The sequence below is a fragment of the Rhinolophus hipposideros genome (genome assembly GCF_964194185.1).
Source record: "Rhinolophus hipposideros genome assembly, chromosome: 8".
NCBI lineage: Eukaryota > Metazoa > Chordata > Mammalia > Chiroptera > Rhinolophidae > Rhinolophus > Rhinolophus hipposideros.
In genome coordinates this window covers 66848733-66872417 of record NC_138054.1, presented here as the reverse complement: position 1 = coordinate 66872417, position 23685 = coordinate 66848733, and the positions used below count along the sequence as shown (strand labels likewise).

The 23685-nt window shown below is 57.6% G+C and overlaps 1 protein-coding gene across 1 annotated transcript; it reads left to right on the top strand.

Moving 5' to 3' along the window:
* The first annotated feature begins 444 nt into the window (after positions 1–444).
* Positions 445–21693, top strand: FOXO6 (forkhead box O6). The gene is made up of 2 exons (XM_081056076.1): positions 445–1339; positions 19036–21693. Exons 1-2 carry the CDS (start codon positions 926–928, stop codon positions 20305–20307), a joined length of 1686 nt encoding a protein of 561 aa, XP_080912202.1. The 5' UTR covers positions 445–925; the 3' UTR covers positions 20308–21693.
* The last annotated feature ends 1992 nt before the right edge of the window (positions 21694–23685 follow it).

The following is a 23685-nucleotide window of genomic DNA, read 5'->3' as shown; positions in this document are numbered from 1 at the left end:
GGCGGGGCATTCCTCTCGGGAATAAAAGGCGGGGCCAAGTGCTCTGAGTCCCGCCCCATCCCCGTTGCCCGGGGAAACCCCGGGTTGTAACAATAACCCTCTGACGCTCTTCTGGGAGGGATCCTGCCGAGTCTGTAGGCGGGACGGCCCTGCATCAGACCAATGAAAGCTCTCGGGCCCCGCCCCCGCGCTCCCTCCCCCATCGCCGAGCAGGGGGCGGGGTCGCGCCTGCCTCTCCTTCCCTGCTCCGTAGGTGGCGCTGTTGCTTGCAGGGGCTGCGACTGGGTCGCCCCGAGCCGCGCGTTCCGCGCTCCCACCCCCGGCCAGCGGGCGGGACACCCAGCAAAACGAGGATTCCGCGGCCGCGAGCGGGCACGCCCCGCCCCTCCCGCTTTGGGCCCGCCCCCTCCCCGTCCCCCGCCCATCCCGAGGTGCAGCCGGCGCTGAGCGCGGCAGGCGCGGGAGCTGGCGTTGGAGCCGGAGCGGCGGCGGCGGCATTTACGGGGCGGCGGCGGCGGCGCGGGCTCCGGCACGGGCTCGGGCTCCGGCATGGTGCAATCCGGCCTCGTCCCGGGAGAGCGGGGCCCGCGCGCTGGGCTGGCGCCGGGGGAGCGGCGGCAGCGACGGTGGCGGTGGTGGCTGCAGGCGCAGGCAGGCGGCAGGTGCTAGAAGCGGAGCTGAGCGAGGTGTGTGCCCACTGGGCTCCGGGGCTGCCGCCCCCTCATTGCCCCCATCTATCCCTCCCTTTGGGCTTTCCAGCGAGTCCAGCCCCCTGTCTCCGCGCCCCGGCCCATGGCGCCCCGCGGTTGAGCCGGCGCCGCCAGGGACCCCTCCCGCGGGCCTCCCCGGGGCGTGCAGATCCCGGAGCCGCCCGCCCACCCTCCGCGGAGCCTCCCACACCTCCTCGCCCGAGTCGGGCGGGACCATGGCTGCGAAGCTGCGAGCGCATCAGGTGGACGTGGACCCGGACTTCGCGCCGCAGAGCCGGCCGCGCTCGTGTACCTGGCCCCTGCCGCAGCCCGACTTGGCTGGCGACGAGGACGGAGCGCTGGGTTCAGGGGTGGCTGAGGGCGCCGAGGACTGCGGGCCGGAGCGCCGGGCGACGGCCCCAGCGATGGCCCCAGCGCCGCCGCTGGGCGCGGAGGTCGGACCGCTGCGGAAAGCCAAAAGCTCCCGGCGAAACGCGTGGGGGAACCTGTCCTACGCCGACCTCATCACCAAAGCCATCGAGAGCGCCCCGGACAAGCGGCTCACGCTCTCGCAGATCTACGACTGGATGGTCCGTTACGTGCCCTATTTCAAGGATAAAGGCGACAGCAACAGCTCTGCCGGCTGGAAGGTGGGGGCGTCCGGCTGGAGAGGGGGGCTGGGCTCTCGGGCTGGGGCTTCCAGGGGCTGCTCGATGTGTCTGGGCTCCCCGCGGGCCGGCGGGAGGGAGGCCCCCAGCACCCCCAGGGGTCACAGAGTGTGTGCCCAGGGCGTGGGGCAGCCGGCAGACAGGAGGGGGCGTGCTGGGAGCAGCTTTGTGCATGCTCTGAATGTGGGGTGGGAGATCTGGTGGGGTGACAAGGAACTGCCACTTTGAGGTACCCCTGAGGGACACCCCCAGCCAGTTTTGGGGGGCATCGCAAAGGAACCCATTCCCACACCTCGGACATTGGGGAGCCTTCTCTTACCCCCACGAGTGTGTTTTGGGTTACTCTTGTTTTACCCTCTCCACTAGGGCACCTCCTTAAAGAGCTGGACTAATGACTTGGGTCAGTGACTGATTTCCCCCCAAATCTTTCCCATTGCTCTGCCTAGAGTTGGCCCTAGGGTGAGGAGTGTGACCCTGGGCCCACAGTTCTTTCTGTGGTGCCAGGAGTTCACCCTCGGGCACCAGCCAGTCTGAAGTGGGGTGACTAGTCAAGTGACCTAGGATCTGAGTTGTCCATGGGGCGGGCAGCTGCTGTCCCCCTTGACTGGATCAGCAAGATGGGCTGGTGATGACCCCTGCTGGTGTGAGGGCAGGGTAGTGAGGGCTAGGGATCTGTCCCTGCCGGCCCCAGGCTGTCTGTCTTCTACTTCCCTGGTTTTCTGAGACCAGATGCATTTGGGAGTGGGGGAGGGGACAGGGGCACCCCAGGGAAGTCTCAGTGCCAGCCAGTAGAAAGGGGGGAGCCATCTTGGGAGAGAACAGGGCTTGATTAGATTGTGGCCTCCAGACCCTCCTCTGGTCATCTTGTTGGGGAATGGGAATAGTCCATGCCTTTGTAGGAGAAGAGGTTGGGGTGCGGGGCTGTGTCTAGGGCCTGTAAGCTGTCAGGCTCCCTATTGGAGAGGGGGGCTCTGCCAGGGAGGCATGCCTAAATGGAGGGAGGGGGCTCTGCCTGATGGTGTCTGTAGACAGGGTCAGAGAAGGAGGTGTACCAGTGGAGGAGGGGAGGCTTGTGGGCATGGACAGCTCTAGATGCCCAGTGGCTGCATTGTAAGGGTCACAGGTGCTCTGACCTGGGAGCCCATGGCTCTCAGGCCACTGTGGCGTGGGGACACAGACTGGAGGAACATACATGAATCTCCTTCCCCAGCCTTTCTCGTCCCCTTGAGTTCAGTCCCCACTAGTACATTTATTCCTCCCAAGTGGGTCCTGCCCTTGGGCTTCGCTCTCCCACCTCCCTTCCTGCTCCCCATGCACTGTCCCACTTTTCACTTCTCCCTGTAGATGTGTTTCCTGTCCTAAAGAGCACAGAGTTCAGATGCCTCTTCCTGGAAGCCTTCCCTAACCATTTTCAGCCAGCTTAGGACTCCCTCTACTCTGGCCTCTCCCTGCTTGTCATAGGTCTTAGTGTTTTGTGTTCTGTCTCATTTCCCTTCCCCACCCCACCTTTGGAAGACAGTGACAGTGTCGAAGCAATCTCTGTACCCACAGCACCTGGGGTAGAGCCTGGCACCAAGGAGCCACCAGTGCATGTCTGGTGGAGGAGTGAAGAAATGGGTGTATGGTACAGAAAATGCCAAGGCCAGGGAGGGTGTTGTGGGCAAGTAAACCAGGAGGGCTTCCTGCAGGAGGTGGAGCTCCAGCTGGGCTTAATGGATTAGGGATGATGGGAGAAGATGGCAAGAAGGGGCATGAGGCTAGAAGCTGGGAGAAAACTGCAGTTCATGGAGGGTCTCAGGGCCAAGCCCTATGCCAAGCACCTTCAGGCATCTGTGCCAGGTGTCTCCTTAAATGCTCTCAGCAGTCCCTGATGTGGGTGTTACTGTCACCGTTTACAGAGCTGGGCACTGAGGAGCAGAGTGGAGGAGTGAACTGCCCAAGGTCACACAGTTAGTAGATGGAAAAGCTGGATTCCAGTGCAGGTGTTTCTCCCTTCAAGGCCCCACAGAGCCTGTAAAATAGTGTCCTGCTAGCACAGGGTGCGGAAGGGGGGCACTGATGACTTTTGAACAGTGGCAAGTCTAAATCCAAGAATGTGATTGGGAATGTGCTTGGAGATAACTTAGTCCCAGAAGTTCATTTCTCAGACTGTGAGACTGAGGCCCAAGAAGGGGATGGGACTCTTCTCAGGCTATCGGTGAGCTGCAGGCCCTGGATAATGGCCCAGGTCTCCCGCCCCCCCCCCCATTGGTTGTGATTGCCACTGCACCACGCTTTTGGGGACACAGTGCTTCTCCTTGTGCCTGGGGTCAGCAAGGAAGGAGCCCTGGCAGGCCCATCCTGGACTGGGGCATTGGAGAGGGAGTCTCAGGCCTGGGCTTCTGACCTGGGCTTTGGCAGAGACCACCTAGGCACTGGAGAAGGGCTGTTTAGAGGGACCTCTGGCCTTTGCCATCTCATCCTCCGTGGCTGTCTTCCTTCTACCCCCCACCTCCTTCCCCTTTCATTTGTCCCTCCAACCCCCATTCCCAGTCAACCCCTCCAGGGGCCTGGTGGAGGGGCCATTCCAACTTCCAGCCAACCTCTGGTTAGCAGGGGCTATGGTATACCTCAGATGCCAAAGCTGGCACCAGGGCCCATTGTTCCTTCCTCCCTCCCCTCCCCCACATAAGTGCTGCACTTGGATCCCTAGGGTGTACCAAACCCTGTGTTAGATGGAGTGGGGGGACCAAAGAGGAAGGCATTAGACCTGCCTTCAGGACAATCAGGGTTCTACCAGTTCCACTCCCAGGCCCAGTGTTTTATAGGCAGGAAGGGCCAGGGGTGGGGGAGGGAAGGTTAGATCCCCTGGGGAGCCAAGCAAGCCCTCACAGAGAAGGTGGCACTTGATCTGGGCTACCTTCCTTGGGGTGTAGAATTTGGAGGAAAGTCTTCCAGGGGATGTTGACTGCATACGTAAAGGCAAAGGAGGTGGGATTGAACATGAGTCTGGGCGAGGGTTGGGCATGACAGCCTGGAACCCAGGAGGGCTCCTAGGGACGGCAAGGAGGTGGCAGGGGAAAGAGAGTGGGACTGATCAGAAAGGGCTTACGTGCTTGGCCTTTGCCTAGAGTGGTCCCACCTGTGATGTGGGGAGGTAGTCCAGCAAATCAGAGGAGGCAAGATCAGCAGCAGGTGCAGGACACCTACCAGGCTGAAGCCTTGGAGAGAGGCTGGGCTTGGTGCTGGGAACTCCACCAAAGAGTGTTCCCCTCGGTGTGGAGGGTCTCCAAGCCTGGGACAAGGGCTTGGGCAGGAGGAGGTCCTTGTCCCTCTGCAATGTCCCAGAAGTGTGGATATCTGACGTGCAGGTAGAGTCTCCCATTTCCTCTCAGACACTCCAGACCCACCTTCCCTATCGATGGACTCCTCCAGGAAGCTATCCAGGCTACTCTGGGTCCTGGCGCTCCTTCCACTTAGCGCCCCTGGAGTTGTTCTGCCTGCTTTTCTGTTTCCTGGCTGCCAGTTCCCCTGGGAGCTCCTAGGCCAGGCCTGGGTGCCTCCCATTCCTGTCCCCAGGCCTGGTGGGGGAGGTGCACAGTGAATGGGGACTTCCCTTCTCCCTCAGGGCCTGGAGTAGCCTGGTTGTTGGGGGGTGAGATCAGGAGGGGTGGTGCTACCCGCATCTGGCCCAAGCTGGCCAGCAGGTCCTAGATGGGGTGGAAATTAGAAGGGGGTTCTGCTACAGCTGGGTTGAGCATTGGTTATGAGTGCAGGGGCGTCCCCTTCTTTCCTCCCCCAACCTTGCTGTAGTAGGGCTCCCTCCTCCTTCTTTGTCCTCTGGGGATCCCCAGCCCCAAGGGCTGGTGGGGCTGTGGGAGGAGGCTGTGTGAGCCGCGTTGGGGGTGTCCTCACCCCCCCCTGCATTGCAGGAGCGAGTGGGGGGCTGGCAGCTGGCCGCCTCCTGGGCACGAGCCTGTGCCAGCCGCTCCTGGCACAGTTGCTGGCACGCCCGGCAGACTCCCACGGCCACCTGCTCACACCCACCCACAAGCGCTGGCGCTGCGGGCCCTTCCGGCTTCCCAGGCCTCCCGGGGCCCCTCCCCCGCACTCAGAAGCCCCCACCCCAGTCCTCTGCTCCCCACTGCCCCCCTTGCTCCTGTCAGCCCACAGCAGCCCACAGCCCTGGCCTCGCCCCAGAGAAACTTGGGGAGCTCAGGAGGTGGGGCACCGGAGGCCCCTGGGGTAGCTGCACTGCTGCGAGTTGGGGAGGGGAGGACCGGGAAGCAGACAGAACGACAGACAGGGTGAGGGCCCCGCCTGCCACCTGGCTCTGCTCCAGCGGGACGATGGCGGGCAGTGCCGTGCCAGGCGGTAATTGCAGACAGACTAATTTAAAGAGATGAGACAGTTATTTTTAACTTGTACTAAGGTGATGAACGGCGCGGGGGTTTGCGGGTTCGAAAGTTCAGTGCCCCCCAGCCCCCACTTTCCGCAGTGTGAGGCCCCCTCTCTCATGCTCTCTGGACTCCAGCTTCAGGACTGACTGAAGTGGGGGTCTCTGCCAGAGAGTGGGGAGGGCTGAGAGCGCCAGGAAGGAGGCACCTCCTAGCCAAGCGCACATCCCATCAAATTTTGGGCACCCTTCTTCCAGGTGGGTATTAGGATCCCTGTTTCCCAGATGGAAAAGTGACTTGTCCTGAGGTCACATCCCTAGGAAGTGGCAGGCCTGGAAATTGAACCCCCTTCTGATCCCAAAACTCAAGATTTTGCTCTTAGGTCTGGAAGGAACTGCCTGTGTTTGGATTTTTAAAGGGTGCAGGCTTGTTCCTGGCAGCCTACCTTCTCCTGTCTTTGAGCAGCAGTTGGTAGTGGCCACCACATTCCATCCTTGGGGCTGGGGAAACCCTCTGTCAGTCTCTTAGGAGGGGTGAGGGGTGGTTATGGACTGTGTGGATATGAGCCTCTGGGATATGGGTGCAGCAGCTGTAATGGGGACCCCCTCCTTACCTCACTGTCTCCTTCCCTTGTGGCTGGCTCACCAGTACCCCTCCCTATTGCAGCCTGTGGGGGTGGGTACCTGGGAAACAGGTATACATTGGTGTCCACCCCTTCCACAGCCAAATCAGACTTTTGATCTCTAGGGGAAGGAGGGGGTCACAGAGTTAAACACCCCCTTTCATGTCTCCTTCCCCAACTCAGTCCCTTCTCACACGCTTCCAGTGATTGAGAGCTCATGACCTCTGGACTGCTATTCTAGTGCTAGACAGGTCTTAACGTTAGGACTTTCCTTCTCCCAGCTGTGGCCCATTTCCCTGGCCATCACTTAGGGTGTCCTAGTTCAGCCCTTTGGCGTGAGTTGGAGCTATGGCGTTGGGAGTGGGTGAGGGGTGGATAAAGCACCTGTAGGGAGCCTGACTCAGCCAGCGTGTGTGAACTGGAGCAAAGCTCTTTCACATTCTGGTCCTCAGTGTTCTCGTTGGTGTCCAAAGGGCCTTAACTTGGTCTCTGGTCCTTTCAACGCTGTGTCTGACTAACCTCTGGTTCTAGGAGCCATGGAGGGCTTAGGTGGGACGGAGGGCACTACAGAAAGTACTGATAGGACTTCTCAAGGTGGCAGCATATGAGTATAGGTATGGATGGACTTGAACTTGGGACTCCTGTTTGGAGGTGCCTACCCTGCCCCTGTCAGTACCCAGGTGGCAGACATACTCTGGGCACAATGAAGGCAGTCCCAGCTGGCTCCCAGAGCAGGCAGATGAGCAGTGCAGGGCGTTGGATGGGCATTAACTGGGGCTCTGGGACATGGGTAGGGCGCTCAGGGGGACAGCTGGATCTGGAGCACCCCCTTTCTTCCTGGCACCCTGGTTACCATGGAAACCAACTCCTGTTTGGGAGGGTTTGGCTGTTTGCTGCCTCTCCCCACCCCCCAACCCATATGTGGAGGTGGGAGGGGGGCCAGGTGGCATGTGGGGGAGGGGCCTCCCACACCCTCCCCCCAGGGCCTCCATCTTTGCAGAGAAACCTTTCTGGTCTCTAAGGGGGATGCCTTTTGTGGCAAGAGAAACAAGAATTAAGAGAATTAACGTCTGGGTGCTAGGCAGTCAGTTGGGCACTTAACATAAATTCTCCCATTTCATCCTACCTGGGTCCAGCCAGGTATGTGTTTGTACTCCCATTATGCAGTCGAGGAAATGGAGGCCCAGAAAGGTGAAGTCACTTGGCCAAGGCAGCATAGCTGGGATGAGGCTGAGCCTGAATTTCGATGGAGACCGGTCTGTTTCTACCACGTTCCAGCATCTTCCAGTGCAGGTACACTCAGCTAGTGCTCCTGCCCCAAGGCTTGCCCATGCTCCAGAACCCTCTGGGACTCCAGTTCCCAAATACAAACTGCCCTGTTTGGACTCCGGAGCCCCCTGGCTGGCCTTGTCCAGGCCCTGCCCTTCCTCCCACTTCCCTGCTGCCTCTGATCTCAGGCTGCCTTCCCACTGCCACCATTACACCTGACACTGGAGTTCTCAACCCACACCCACTGCAATTGTCACATGCTCACCAAGGCAGCTATTGACTCCCATGGACTGATCCCTTGGGACACCCCTCAGAAATTAGGCGGGGTGCTTGGGTGATTTGAACAAAGACCTACCTCCCAGGGGATTCTGAACCCACTGCATCTACCTGAGAATTCCTGCCTTAAATCCTTAGTTGTTGGCAAACCTGGCTGATGATCAGAGTCACCTACAAGCTTTTAGTGAATATGGTGTCAAGTTCCCCTCTATATCAGACTCTCAACTGGTGGACTCTGGAATCTATGTTTTAACAGGTTTGTCTGGTGATGGGTCAGATTCTGAACTGATGGCTAAGTAACTTCCTGAGCTTCTGTTTGCCCCTCCTTCTGCTCCAGAAGTGGACCAGCTTCTCCAAGCAGGCTGCCTGGATTGAGCCCACTCCTCTTCCTCACTCTTTTCTGAGCCGTTTGCAGTCAGCTCTAAGGGACTAACAGCCCCACTCCACCCTCCCACCCCCCACCCCCATCTCCAACACATTCGCACAGCTCCCGCATCTTAGGAATCACGCTGTATTGAACATGGAGAGAGAGCATGGTACACTCTGCCACTGAGAGCCTTTGGCTTCAGGATGGAGGGGAAATGTCAGTGTAATACTCAGAACGGTGAGGAACCTGAAAGCCATAGCCCCTGCTCTGTGACAGCTTCGCATCTAGTGGAGGAGACAAGAGCATGTGTACAACACAGTGTTGCTCCTACAGGATCCAATCCGGGGTCCTTAGCGGGACTCTCAAGGCCTTGGCCACCTCTCTGGCCACATCACTCGCTGCTCCTGTCTTCTGACCCTTGCTGGAGCCACGCTGAACTATTCCAGCCCAGGCTGCAGCACCCCTGTGCCATTACACGCTTTCGTTTAATTCTCATAGTGATGCTATGAAGCTGCGACTGTTCCTGCTCCTGTGTGGCAGATGAGGAGATGAAAGCCGAGAGAAATAAAGTGGCTTTCCCAGTATCCCACTGTAAATGGCAGAAATGAAACTCTGCCCTGGGTCAGTGCTCTGGCCAGGCCGTTCCAAGCTGACCTCCCCTGTCCCCACCCCCGTCATTGTCTCTGCTTCCCTGAGAGTTTGGCCCTGAGGCTTCCCGCCTGGGGGATGGCTCCATAGTCCCTAGTTTTCTCTGACAGAGCGATCCCTAAGGGCAGGGCCAGACCAGCCTGGTGATGTCTCCAACCCCATGATGTCTTCCCCCCTCCATCTGTAGGCCCCCAAATTGATGGCAGCTTCCTCCATTCACTTTAATCTAGGCCCACTGTGCGGTGCTGCTCAGAGGAACTGGATAGTTCCCTGACCTTGAGGTGCGCCCCAGGTCAAGCTGGGGTGATAAGATGAGGACTCCCGATTTTGATTCAGGATAAAGACTGCTCGGGGTCATGATGGAAGGCCCGATAATGAGCTATGGGTGTTTGGACGTGGGGGAGGGGAACCAGACAAAGGAGGTCAAACCCTCAGAACTCTTTAGAAGCTTCACACGTCTGTTGGCCAGAGCCCCCCAGGACTTGAAGGTGGAGAAGCAAGCAGGGGCCTGACTGCGAGTGGCTTTGAATGCCAGGCTGGGGAGCTGGCACTCCAAGCTAAGGGGAATGGCCCAGGCAGAAAGATCACTCAAGAGTGCGCTGTGGATGGTAGAGGGTCTGGCTCAGGAGTCCAGTGTGGGCCTGGTCCGGGGTTCTGGGGAGCTGAGCCTGAGAGAGAATGGAGACCCACAGAGTCCAAGGTGTCAGGCCTCACAGGCCATGCAGCACCCACTGGTGCCTTGAGGATCTGGGAGGTGAGAGTGCTACTGTTAGGAGGCTTGGAGGCAAGCAGGGAGGAGCAGATCCTAGCTCAGCCGCTTACCCTGCGTGGCCTTGGGCAACTGAGCCTCAGTTTCCTCCTCTACAAAATGGAATAACAGGTCTTATGCCCAAGCTTTGTTGTGAGAATTACAGGAGAGACACATGTAAAGTGCCCAAGAAATCTTAGCAAATATCATTACTGTTATTCATTGCTCTGGGAAAGGAAAAGAACCATCTCCCTACTACTGTGTGGAGTGGGAGTCCCTGAGCCCTGGTGTCTGAGAGTCACTGACATGTGTGTATGCGTGTGTGTGCGTGTGTGTGTGTGTGTTTGGGCAAGTGGAGAATCCTTCCCTCTAAAGCCTCCCTTTCTGTCCCTGAGGAATCAGATATTCAGGATGTCCAAGCTCTGTCCCGCCCCTAGGGTGACCCCCTGCTTTCTAGCCTAAGGAGCCTTCCCCATGGCCTTGGGAGGCATGCAGGCAGGGTTTACGCTCTGTATTTTTACAGATGATTTGCTCCAGGTCACCCTTGAACCTAGCGCTGCCTGCACCTGGACACTGGCTCCTCTTTGCCCACTGGGAGACTGTGTGACCTTGGGCATGGCCCTTCCCTCTCTGGCTTTGAGTCCTATCTAGAGATCCGAATTCCCCTCCCCCAACACTGAGAAGCCATGATGCCTCCTCCATCCCTCTTCTCCCCTCCCCCTGTCCTCAGCTGGCCTTGCCTCCTCTGTAACCTGAGCTGGGGCTGTGGGGGAGGGGGCTTACCCTCTGCCTGAGGCACCTGCTAGCAGAGCAGATGTGAAGGGATGGGGGCCCCTCCCCAGGAGATTGCAGGCTCTTAGCCCAGCAAGGCTGGGGCTGGAGCTGGGACACGGGCAGGCAGTGCATAGCACACCCAGCCCTGCCCTCTGGCCTCTGCACGCAGAGCTTACCCTGAGCACTTGTTCATTTTTCAGCGGACATTCATGCTCCAACATGTCCTGTAAGGACCTCTCAGTCATCTTCCAGAAGAAGACAGATGGCAGATGAGGGCCAGTGCTCCAGTCTGGGTGGGCTGCCCTGGGCTCCTGAAGCCCCTTGGCTTGGGCACGAGGGCCAAGGGTGGCCCCTGGGGGCGAGCCAGTGTCTGTGCGGGTGGCCATGCCCCTGGGAGAGCAGATGGTTCTCTTGGCGCCATGCCTACTCTTCCTCTTTTCCCTCTTGGAGCCAGCCTGCAGGGCTGGGGCACAGCTGCTAGGCCCTCCCCAGAGCCAGGCTCAGGGCAGGGATGGGTGAGGTCACTGCAGCTGCTCCCAGAGTCTGTGCAGGGGTGTGGGAGGTGCCGGTGCAGAGGCAGGGAGGGGGCTCACACAGGAGAGACACAGAGGCCTGCGTGGCTTTGCACCTAGGGATCCCCTTTAATACTGGATGAGGGAGGAAAATCTGGAAGCGTTGCTGAGTCAATGTGGACAGCCCCCCTGTCCCCACCCCACGCCTACCCTGGAGCTTCAGCCTGGCCCAGGCTCCTCCCTAGAGGTGTCTTAGAGTGGGAGGAAGAGCAAGGGCTTTGGTGTGAATTCTGCACCCTGTGACCTTGGGCAGGTCAGTTTGTCTCTTGGAGCCTCAGTTTCTTATCTGTAAAATGGGGAAAATAAACCCATTCAGAGGGTTGTCACGAAGACAGCAGGATTTAATCGTTGAATGCGAGCACAGTGCCTGGCGTGTAGTGAATGTTCAGTAAATGGTCATTTCTTTACTTTCTCACTTTGCTGATTTTTTCCCAGGCATCAGGAAGTGCTGAAGAATAGGGAGGTAGCAGAGGCAGCAGGAACAGGAGGGGAAACCAGGAGGGGGGAGGTGAGGCCTAGAGCTCTGGCCTGAGGTTTGCTGAACAGAAACTGCATGGAATGGCCAGGTCTGAGTGGTTCATGGCTGCTGAAGGCTCCATCCTATGTGTGACTTACTGTGAGCCAAGGACTGCCCACCAAGTTCAAGTGGGGAGGCAGACACACCCAGTTATATTCCAGTTTGCAGTTAGATTTCTGCAGTAGCACTGAGGTGAGACTAGGAAGGAGCCACAGAGCTCACCTTGATGGAGCAGCAGGAATTGGTCAAGCAGAGAGAAAGAGGGAAAGGCAAACGGAACAGAGCGTGCAATGTCATGGAGCTATGAGATATCCAGGGTGGCTAGAGTCCGAGATGGGCTTAAGGGAATGGAGGTGATAAGGCTGGAGAGCATCTGAGGGCTCTTGAATAGCAGTCTGGAGTTGGACCCAAGTCCACAGGGGATAAGGAGCCACGTAGGAGTGAGCTTGGACTTCTGCTGCTGGTTTGCTGCCCAGGTTGGAGGTGTGGGCTCTGCGGTCTCTGGGGTGGGGCTGGGGGTGGGGGATGCCAGGACCTGTCCCTTGACCTCATGCCATGCTTTGGACATTTGGTTCCTCCTGGCCTCTGGCTGCCCACTGCTCTTCCACTGCTGACCCCTAAGCCCACTCACCTGTCAACACCTGTGGCCCTGAAGCCTCCTACGGCTCTTCTACTACAGACCCTAGTACCAAGGGTTTGTACATGGCTTTAGGCCTCTGTGGTCATCCAGGTCACCCTTTCTGCCAGGAAGCCTGCTAGGACTAAGCACCCAGCTTCCCCCCAGGCAGCACTGCAAGCGACCCCTGGAGAGTCTGTGGCTCTGTGTGAGACAGGTGTGTATTCTGGGGCCACCAGACTGGGGCCAGAGTGAGGTGCGGGGGTGGTAAAAGGTAGGGCAGGGACTCTGAGACAAGGACGGGATGAGATTCTTGATATGTGGAATCTCATCCAGGTCCCAGCCCTACCCCATGGGAGTCAGGATTGTTACCCTCTTTAACAAGGGAGGCCCGAGGCCACTGGATGAAGTTGGGATTACAACTCCTGCCATTGACCTTTGAAGAAAGGGAGGGAAAGAAAGAGGGAGAGGAAACGGGAGTCATGGAAAGGATCAGAGTGCTCAGATAGCCCCACAGGTGGTCTCTGCTCAGAGAGACACAGAGGAAGGAGCTAGATAACCATCCCACTGTGTAGACTGGCTCAGTTTTCTGAGGGAGGGGCTGAGATGGACCTTGGGCAATGATGGAACCTGGAGAGGCATCCACTTCTGGCGCTGGGCTGTGATGGATAGACACAAGATGCAAAACTGAACTGGAAGGATCCTAGAATTCCCCAGGTACCAGGGAAGCCAGGAGGTAGTAGAGGGCTTGAGGTGGATAGGGGCACAAGCCTTAGGTCTTCTGCCTCTGAGAAAAGCCAGGAAACTTGGGCTTGAGAACCAAGGCAGGGATGGCCACTAACATGGGCAGCAGGAAAGTGTCCCCCACCACACTTGGGACTATGGGTGGGAAGAGCCCTGGTTTTGGAATCCAACAGCCCTGAGACCCACACCTGGCTCCATCACTTCCCAGCTTCATGGCCTGGGGAGTCATTTAACCCACCTGAAGCTAAGTCTCCCCTCCCCCTTTGTAAAACGGTACCTCTTCCCAGGATGGTTATCAGGATTAAAAGAAATATCTGTGAAGAACCTCTCCTGGGTCTGGCACGTAGTAGGTGCTGCCCTTCTCCTGCCTCAGTTATTTGAAGCACATACCAACGGTGTGGCAGAGCTGGTTTGCACTGGCACGTGAGAGACAACTGTGCACACTTCTTCCCAAGTCTGCACTCAGTGACCACGTCATGCTGGCAGCTTAAAATTGGCTACAGTGGAAGTATCCATACCACAGAAATCAGCAAATGCTACAAATCAAATCAGGTGGGATGTTTTCCTTCCTGGAGAACGGGAGGAAATCCATGCGTGGGCACTCTTTCGCCCCAGAGGGGTCAAAACAAGAGGTGGGGCAATGGTGGAGTGCCGGCTGGGCCAAGCGGCCTAGAACTCAAAGTCTATGGGCCCTTTTGAGGCCAGGGAGATTGGACATAGGCCTCGTGCTAGGGAGCCCTCTGTAGACAGGGCGCAGGGAATAGTGGGACCCCTCTTGTCTCCCCACTCTCCCCTCCTACTTCCACCCTCCTCTCTCGAGAGATCCAGTGGACTCTGGCTGGGGGAGTAAGATTGGCTGAGGTTGAGCTATCAGAGAATGAAGCTGTGCGGGAGGGAGAAACCAAGTCGTACTGGAAGATAAAGGAGGTTGTACTGCCAGGGAATGAGGTGGTAGTTGGAGGCAAGGTGAGGCTGCATTATGAGATAAATGAGGTTGTACTGTCAGGGAATGAAGTGTACTTGTAGGAGAGATGATGTCCTGCCGCATCAGTCGGGTTGCACCGGCGGAGAACACAGCCACGCCACGGGAGGAAGGAGAGACTCCGACTTGGAGGATAAATGAGGGTGTCCTGCTGGATAAATGAGGGGGCCCGTCAGGTGAATGGAGTGCTGTTAGCAAATGAGGTTGTACTTGCTGGATAAATGGGACTGGTGTGCTGGATAAATGGGGTTGTGCTGTCAGATGAATGCATTACTGCTCGTGGGCAAAGGGTGTCCTGCTGGATAGATGAGCTGCCACCACCAAATGGATCAGACCCTGTCCATTTGGGAGGCACTGTCCACAAGGAGGAGGGTATTCTGTTCCCACTGGGGCTCCTGGAGTGTCTTCTGGCTCAGGTGTTACAGGCTGGGAGGGACGTTGGCCGCAGCAAGCCCTGGGTTACCCCAGTTATCTGGGAGGTAGGAGGGAGCAGGGAGTGCTGGGATGGGCAGCTGCATTGTTCACTCTGTGAAACCATCGTCACCTCATGGAAGCCCTTTCTCCCTGCGGTTCCCTCTGTGGACCATATTCTCCCTGACTTGCTCCACCCCGTACTTGTCTCTCCTTCTGACCACGTTGCCCAGTTTGGAGAATCCCTCATAAAACCTATCTTCTAGTATAAGGGAAACCAGATAATAAACACAGAATATAAATTATATATTTCGATATACAACATATATTAACTTATAAATACATATATATATATAAATTATATATGAATTTAGAAAGTGATAATGGCTTTAGACCAATGTAAAGTAGGATAAGGGGCTAAGAAATGGCAGAGAGGAAGAGCAGTTGTTAGGAGTGGTCAGGACGGACCTCGTTGCGAAAGGTGACATCTGAACAAAGACTGAAGGAAATGAGGGATTGATGTATCTGGGTGAACAGTGTTCCGCTGGGACAGAGGCCCCGAGGTGGAACTGCCTGGAAGATAGGAGGAATCAAGTAGGACAGCGTCAGGGGAGGAGTCCGAGGTCACAAAGCGGCTTGTTTCTCTGTTCTTTGCTGAGTAAGAAGGGGCGCAGTGGAGGATTCTGGTGTCATTGAAAGGATCACTCTGGCTGCTGTCTGATGGACACCTGTGGGGAAGAGAGGGTGGAAGCAAGTGGCCGTTTGAGGAAATTGAGGTTCAATGCATCTTGCTCTAGGGTCACGTTGTTTGTAAGGGTTGGAGCCACACTGGGATGCAGACCAACACCGGAGCCCATGCGCTTTGCCCTGTGCCAGCCTTCTCTCTCTGGAGGCTGGCCTCCCTGGCCCTAGTTCTGAGGGAGAGTGGGATGCCTTCACTGTGCCCCCGATGGTCTGCCTGAGATCCTGAGTCAGGCGGTGTCCTATCTCCCCTGGGAACCTGCCTCAGGTCGGCCTCAGCCCCAGAAGCTGGCCCGGCTCTGAGCACCAAGGGAGCCTGGGCATGCCAGGGCGTGGCTGTGGTGGCGGGTTGCTAGGTGACACGGAGAGGGAGCCCTGGTTACTGCTGCCTGGCAGAGGTGTCTCCCTCCTCTGCCTCCCTCACCTCCTCCGTGGCCTCTAACCTCCCAGAAGGCCTTGTGGGTGAGATGTGATCAGCGCTTGCCCCTGGATCTTGGCCCAGAGCTCTCATTGGTACCAAGTGGCTGGGCCCTGAGGAGCCGGACTGGGCTGCGGGGCCTAGACTCTTGGGGCACGGCTCTAAGGGCACACCTGGTGCCGAGCTCGCTCAGTAGTCGGAGGCCAAGGCCCTCGCCCAGCTCTGGGCCACCTATCTGGGTGACCCTGGACAAGGCCTCAACTGCTCCCTCCATGCGGCCTGAAGAATTTCTCCCAATGGCAGAGTTCAGGGGAGGGTGCCTAGCGGGCTCTAGCCACCACTGCCCCTACCCCTCCTGGCTTGAGTGTGTAACACTCAAGTTTTGCATTAGATTCCACTTACAGAAAGTTCCACAACTTTAAAAAAAATCCTCTGGACTGGATGATTCTTTCATTGTTAAGCTGAAAATGTCCTCAGTACAGGTGGCCCATCTTAGCAGTTTACAGGTAGGGAAACTGAGGACGAGATAGGAAGGTGGACTTGCTTCAGGTCAGGCTTGGTGGGGGGGGGGCAAGAGCCCCAAGCTGGGGGTCAGGAGGCTTGGGCTCGAATCCCAGCTGTGCCACCCGGTCCTGGACAACTTTGGGCAAGTCCTTTCTTCTCTCTGGGTCCACTCAGCTGTGGTTTCAGGCTGGGGCTCCGGGTCCCAGGGGTACTAGGCTGGGTAGGGAACAAAGAGGGAAAGGATAGAAAGCTTCATAGGCCTGGAACATGTGTTCTTGGTGGTAATCTAAAACATTTTTATTGATATTCAAGAAATTTGGATGCATCGTGGAGTACAATGCAAAATTGCCTTGTATTCTAAAAAGGAAGCACAAAACTTGCGAGGAATTTTGACCTTTTACATTGCCCCCAGTCTTCCCATGCTGCCAGCTTCTAGGGATGGTTTACATGGAACGTTTGAGAAGCACTGGAGTACTGGTTTCCTAAGATGCTTTGGAAATTGTCTGACTCGTTTCTCTCCCCCATGGTGGAATGAGATATCCTTTAGACTCAGAGTGAGACTAACCTGAAGTCAATACCTGGCTCTGCCACTTAAACTGTGTGACCTTAACCTCTCTGAGCCTCACTCTCCTTATCTTGAGATAGGGATCACAATCCCTGACTTGTGTGGAGTTTGATAGAATGATCACATGAGATAAAGTAGTTATAACGCCCAAGGCTGAATAGGCAGGTACTGAGTAGGTGCTGGTACTGGGCAATGTCCTTCCTCCTCCCTCCCTCCCTCCCTCCCCAGCAATCAGAACCAGGCTGGCACATGGTGACATTGATAAAGAGATGCTGCCTGACTGACCTCCAGCTGGAGAAGCTGGGAGGTGGAGCCTCTGCTAAGCCAGATAGTCCCACATGGGAGAACGGAGGCCTCTGAACACAGGTGTGGGGGAGGTACTGGGGAGCCAGGTGCAGGGCAGGAGTGGGAGAGGGGGTATCTACTCAAGGGAACACAGCTCCCTGGGGGCCCAGCTCCCCTCCTGTCAGGGCCCCAGGAGAAGCCAGACAGGGCAATGCTGGGAGGAGCCTTGGGGCCCCAGCTGTCACCTCCCAAGACTAGAAAGTGCCAGAGATAGGGCGCCTAGAGCCCTAAAGAGTCAGGTCAGCACCTGGAGCTGGGGCTGAGGGAGGGTACCCTGGGCAACAGAAAGGGACCTTCCTTCTAGAGACTGGTGGGAGGGAGGCAGAAGGGAGAGCCCTCATGATTCAGTGGTTACAGGGCTGGGTGGATGAAGTTAAGAACAATTCCATGAGCTGGGCAGATCTGGAGTGGTACCTGGCACTGCTGCCTGTGGGACTGTGGGCAAGTTACATCATGCCTCTGGGCTTCCATTCCCTGGTAAATGAGATGGGTGTAATGCCAGCTTTCCAGTGTTGGTGCCCAGGCACAGTTACACTCGGCATGATATAGAGGAGGGAGAGAGAGAGCAGGTCTATCTGGTGATCTAAGAGGTGAGGTCTTCTGGACAGGCTGAAGGATTTAAACATCGTTTATGAGCACCTGGTGTCTTCACCAAACACTACCCACACAATTTCAGGTAATGCTCTAACAGCCTTCTGAGGTGGTTACTGAATGTCGCCCATTTTTTCAGGGTAGTTCACTGAGGCACTGAGGCTTACAGAGATTGAGTCAACAGCTTATGACCACATAGCTAGGTGGCTGAAAAGTCAGGCGTCCTGCCCAGCCATTCTGATACTCAAACCTATGCTGTTTGCACAGCAGTGCCTGAGCTGGAGGTCAAGGCCACCAGGTGGGAGGTCCCAGAGGTGGGGCATGGCAGGCCCAACAGGTTCCTGTGAGGTCAAGCTTTGTTCTCCCCTGTTTTCCTCTGTCCCCAGGACAGGCTTGGCAAAACCAGGCAGTGATGTGGGAAGCACCAAAGATGGGCACAAAAGGCATTTAGAAGAGGATGTGCATGTACAGGGGTGACAAAAGTGAAGCCCAGGGAAGCACCCAGGACAGCAGAAAGGCTATGTAGCCTTGGGAAAGCTACTTCACCTCTTTGAGCCTTGGTCTTCTTATCTGTAAATGGGCATTATGCCACCTGCTTTGTGGGGATTTATGAAGGTTCCACCAGGAAGGGGCTCTGAGAACAGAGTTACTCTGCATCAGGTTGATCAGGAGGAGAAGGTGGGCTGCAAAGCAAAGGGCAGGCCGGAGAGCTGGACAGGCCTGAAGGCTGGCACTGAGCAGAGGTGGGGTCAGAGGTGTCCATGTCTCTTGGATGTGCTTTGAGGGCCTCATTAGGATCCGAGGCGTCTGTAGTGGTCATGGAAACGCAGAGTTCAGGGGAGATCTCTGAAAAGTCTCTGGGCCTCTACCCACCTTGGGGACACCCAGCCTGTTCTACTTTCCCTGGCCAGGCCCTCCTAGCAAAGGGTTAACAGTCTTCTCTACCTGCAGTTGCATTTTAAAGACATGAAATTAAAGCAGGTAATTTATTCTCCCCACACACGAAAGAGCAATTAGTTCTAAACAGGGCTTAATCAGTCACCGCGAGATTGATTTCTGGAGCCCTGGGTTTTCGGGCTCCTGGCGCCACGCCAGGCTGGGGAGGGAGGGGGCAGACAAATGAGCCGCTGCTGCATGAGCCCCTACATAATCTGCTGGGGGGCCTTGGCAGCTTGGCTAGCCCCCAACAGGGCTTGGCTGAGTCGGGGAGAGGGGGTCCTGCTGCCCTGCTGCGGGCCCCTTAAGAGTAGCCCTCAGGGTTTGGCCTTGCCTCCAAGGAAAGGCTAGGGACAAAGCCCTAGCCCCACCCTCTGGGCAGTGCCTGTGGGGTCGGGGGAGGGGGAAGGGTATGCAGTCCTGGGGTCTTGGATAGTCTTGAGTATGTCTGACCTGGTACTTACACCTGCTTCCCTCACCCGTTCACCCTTTCCATCTTACCTATCCCCTCCCCCTTCCTCGTTCTGGCTCTTCTCCATTCTCTTATCCTCTCTTTTTCTCTATTTTTTCTCCCCCTCCTCTTTCTATCATTTCCCCATCTTTCCCCATGGTCTCACTTCCCACTTCCCCACCCATGCCCTTGTCTCTGGCCACAGAACTCCATCCGCCACAACCTGTCGCTGCACACCCGTTTTATCCGGGTGCAGAACGAGGGCACAGGCAAGAGCTCCTGGTGGATGCTGAACCCTGAGGGCGGGAAGACCGGCAAGACGCCGCGGCGCAGGGCAGTGTCCATGGACAATGGGGCCAAGTTCCTGCGCATCAAGGGCAAGGCAAGCAAGAAGAAGCAGCTGCAAGCACCTGAGCGAAGCCCCGACGACAGCCCCCCGGGCGCCCCAGCCCCGGGGCCAGTGCCTGCCGCAGCCAAGTGGGCCACCAGCCCGGCCTCACACGCCAGCGACGACTACGAGGCGTGGGCCGACTTCCGCGGTGGCAGGAGACCCCTGCTTGGGGAGGCGGCCGAACTGGAGGACGACGAGGCCCTGGAGGCCTTGGCTCCTTCGTCGCCGCTCATGTACCCGAGTCCGGCGAGCGCGCTTTCGCCCGCGCTAGGTGCGCGCTGCCCCGGGGAACTGCCCCGCCTGGCGGAGCTGGGAGGTCCGCTGGGCCTGCACGGAGGCGGCGGCGGCGCAGGACTGCCCGAGGCCCTGCTGGACGGCGCGCAGGACGCGTACGGGCCGCGGGCCCGCGCCGGGACGCCCGCCTACTTCAGCGGCTGCAAGGGCGGCACCTACGGCGCGGGTGGGGGTTTCGGTCCGCCGGCGCTGGGCGCGCTGCGCCGCCTGCCCATGCAGACCATCCAGGAGAACAAGCAGGCCAGCTTCGCGCCCGCCGCCGCGCCCTTCCGCCCCGGGGCGCTGCCCGCGCTACTGCCGCCGCCGCCGCCGCCCGCGCCCCGCCCCGGCCCGGTGCTGGGCGCGCCTGGGGAGCTGGCGCTGGCGGGCGCGGCTGCCACCTACCCTGGCAAGGGGGCGGCCCCATACGCGCCACCGGTGCCCTCGCGCAGTGCCTTAGCCCACCCCATCAGCCTTATGACGCTGCCCGGCGAGGCAGGCACCGCGGGCCTGGCGCCGCCGGGCCACGCTGCCGCCTTCGGGGGCCCGCCGGGCGGCCTCCTGCTGGACGCGCTGCCCGGGCCTTACGCGGCCGCCGCCGCCGGGCCGCTGGGTGCCGCGCCCGACCGCTTCCCGGCCGACCTGGACCTCGACATGTTCAGCGGCAGCCTCGAGTGCGACGTCGAGTCCATCATCCTTAACGACTTCATGGACAGCGACGAAATGGACTTCAATTTCGACTCGGCCCTGCCTCCGCCGCCGCCCGGCCTGGCGGGAGCCCCGCCCCCCAACCAGAGCTGGGTTCCGGGCTGAAGGCCGCCTCCCACGCCCCGGGTGCCCGCCCCGTCCCCAAGGGGCTTCTGTCTTCCCATCCTGACCCCCGGGACCCCACCCTCGATTCCAGCTCCGCGGGAAGATCTTGGAGGCAGCCCCAGCCCTGCTAGAGACATCCCTCGGAAGTTGGCCGCTGAGGGAAGTGGTAGGGAGGGGCTGGGGCACTCCATTCCTGCCCAGACTCCCGAGAGCCGCTCCCCCTACTCCCGGGGAAGGAAGCCTGGGGCTGGAGGCTGAATCCGGGCTGGGTGGGAGTGGGGAGGAGCGAGATAGGCTGCGCTGGTCCGAAAAGCCAACCCGGAGATGGGGCAGAGCCTCTCCAAATCTTTGTTTCCTTGACGGGGCGGGGGCGGGGGGCGCTTGGGGTGATGAATTGCCCACCCCAAACTCCGTCCGATCTGATTCTCAATTGACACTTTACACTGGTCTTTGCCTCACCCTTCGAAAGCCAGCAGCCCCCCTCCGGAAAATACACCTATCTATTAGCTGTGCACCCTGAACTGTCCGCCCTTCAGCCCTAACCCTCTCCGGCCCTTCCCCTCCATGGCTAAGCCCCTCCCTCCCATCCTTGCCAACCCTGGCTTCTCCCCTCCCCAGTCGGAGTCAGTCGCCTTTTCCAACACCCCCCCCCCCCCTTACTGGTCTCAGCCTCTCCAGCGGGCCTCAGTTCCGGACCCACCCCCTAACCTGACACCCCTTATTCCGTGCCGGACCTGGCTCCTCCCATATTTATGTGTCGGGGCGGGGCGGGCTGTGGGCGCGGCGTCCCCGGCGCATATCGTAGGCTGTGTACCGTGGCCGTGCCGTCAGCGTGTGCGTGTGCGTGTGTGCTGTGTCGAGGCCGTGTAGAGTGCATTGTACAGCATATTTTCATGAATAAAATTGTTTTAAATATTTCCCGCGCCTTGGGCTAGCAAGGGGAGTGGCGGCGGTGGAGAGTAACTGGCAGGGATCCTGGGGGCGGGTTCCCAGTGTCTGAGCCCCTTTCGTGGCTTTGTGTCAGAGTACGTATGTGTCAGCATTCCCTGATGCCTATAGGCTCAGCACACGTTGGTGAAGCGCCTATTGGGTTCTGGAGGCTGGGGGTGTAGCTATGGAGGTCTGCACCTGTTTCTGTGAACATGTGCATGCAGGAAGTTTCTAGCCTGGGGAAATTCTGTCCTGAATAAGCCTCAGTTGGGAGAGAAGGCAGAGGTATTTATTGAGAACCTGTTAGTGTCAGGTTCTGTATTGGATATGACTTTTGTTCCCATTGAACAGATGAGAAAACGGGAAATGGCTTGGGAAAGCCAGGAGGGGCGGTGGAAAGGAGGCCTTTGAAGGCACACAAACTTCTATTAGAATCCATCCATTCCCTGCCATTTTTACCAGCGGCGTGACCTTGGGCAAGTTTTCTTTTTCTTTTTCTTTTTTTCTTTTTTTTTTTTTTTTAGGGCAAGTTTTCAACTTCTGTAGCCTTGCTTTCCTGGTCTAGATGACAGGATAGTAGAGTAGAATCCATCGCGTGGGTTTCTCAAGAGTAAGCGACAAAAGGTATGTAAAATGCTCAGCACAGGTCCTGCACCCACCCACTCATTCATTTGTGCGGGGAAGATGTATTGAACACCTGTTATGTGCCAGGTCTTGTACCAAGCATTGGGGCTGCCATAGAGAGCAACATAGGCACAGCCTCTGCCCTCCAGGAACCTAGAGGCTCATGGGACACAGATGAGTAAATAGGTGATTATAGATCAGAGCTATAAGGAATGGGGCTCTTGTGGGAATGATTGACACAGATGCATTTATCCTCTGCTTGAAGTGTCGGAAGGTACCTGGAGGGGCGTATTGTCTCAGCTGAGGCTTGAAGGATGAGTTGGTATTGGGAAGGGAAGAGCTTCAGACAGGAAACAGCTTGGTCAGAGACCCAGAGTCAAAAGATCATATGGATTCCAGAACCAAACTGCATGGCCAAAGCTCTGAGATGGAAAGAATACTGACGATGGGGAGGCAAAAGGGCCAGAGAGGACAACAATGTGAGAGGATCAGTGACCAGGCCAGAGGTGCTGGTGGTGACTCAAACCTGGAGGGAGAGGGAAGGGCAGTTGGGCTGGAGAGGAAAGGATCAGTTCACATGTATTTTGGATATAGAGTCATTTTTGGAATAGAGTCATTGGGACTTGATTGTGGATTTGACATGGGGGATGAGGAAGAAGCAGGAGTCAAGTGGTACCCAATTTCTGGTTGGGTACTTGGGCAGATGGGGCTCTTTCCAGGCAGGAGAAGCTCTGAGGAAGATGGTACACTCAGCCTCAGCCAGGCTCAGTTTGAGTTATATCCTGTGAGGACCACTGAGATTTGGCGGGGGGAGGGTTCAGGAGCATGTATACTTTGTGAATGGCATTCCCTGGCATTAGGCAACATGATGGCCTGGAGATGGCCAGCTGGATAGTGGGTTCCGAAGCCCAGGAAGGTGTCTGGGATGGAGAGGAAGGTCAGAGAATCAAGAACACAGAGGCTATCATGGAGGTGTTGGGAGTGGTGCAGAGTGGGAAGAGCAGGTGACTCAGGTCTGCTCAGATGAACACCTTAGAACACTTTGGCACAGGAAGAGGAACCACTGGCTGAGAAGGAGCAGCTGCAGGGAGAGGAGGAAGAAAACCAGGACACTGGGCACAGAGTTTGTGAAAAAAGCATGGTCCTGGAAAGAAATGCCTAATGGGCTTACCTCTCGCCGCCTCACTTTCTTGGTCTGAAAGATGGGGCAATAGCATCTGTCTCAGCTTTGTTTCGAGGAGCAAATAAGATTGGAATTATTCTCTGAGTTTACACTGCTGGCAAGGGGCAGAGCCAGGGTTCCTGCCTGGACTGTGTACCTGCAGTGCCCTGGCTCTCTTATGGCCCCCATGGCCTCTGGGGGGTGAATGTGAGCAGAGGAGCAACGGAGCTTGGAGCCAGCAGCCCTTGTACAGGTTCTGGGCTCAGCTGGAAGTGGAGACCTCACTGTGGGGTGTGGTAGGTGTCCTCACTGGGTGGGGGTACATAGAGACTGACAGACCCTCCCCTGGTACAGATGCCCCAGCACCACCCCACAGCCAGACTCTGGGCCAGCCCAGCTGGGTGTGGGCTCCATATGGACTGCAGAGCTGCCTCCACCCAGGCTGACAAGGGGGTGGGCTGCTGGTGTGCATGTGCAGGTCTGTGTGTGTCCATAAGCCCCATATGCATCTGTGTGGGCCCGTGTGTGTGTGTGTGTGTGTGTGTGTGTGTGTGTGTGTGTGTGTGTGAAATGACAGTGTCTCCATCTCCGAGTGTGCCTACATGTGCGCCCGGGGCTGTGGAGTCCATGCCTGTGTTAGCTGTGTGCACGGCATGCCTTCT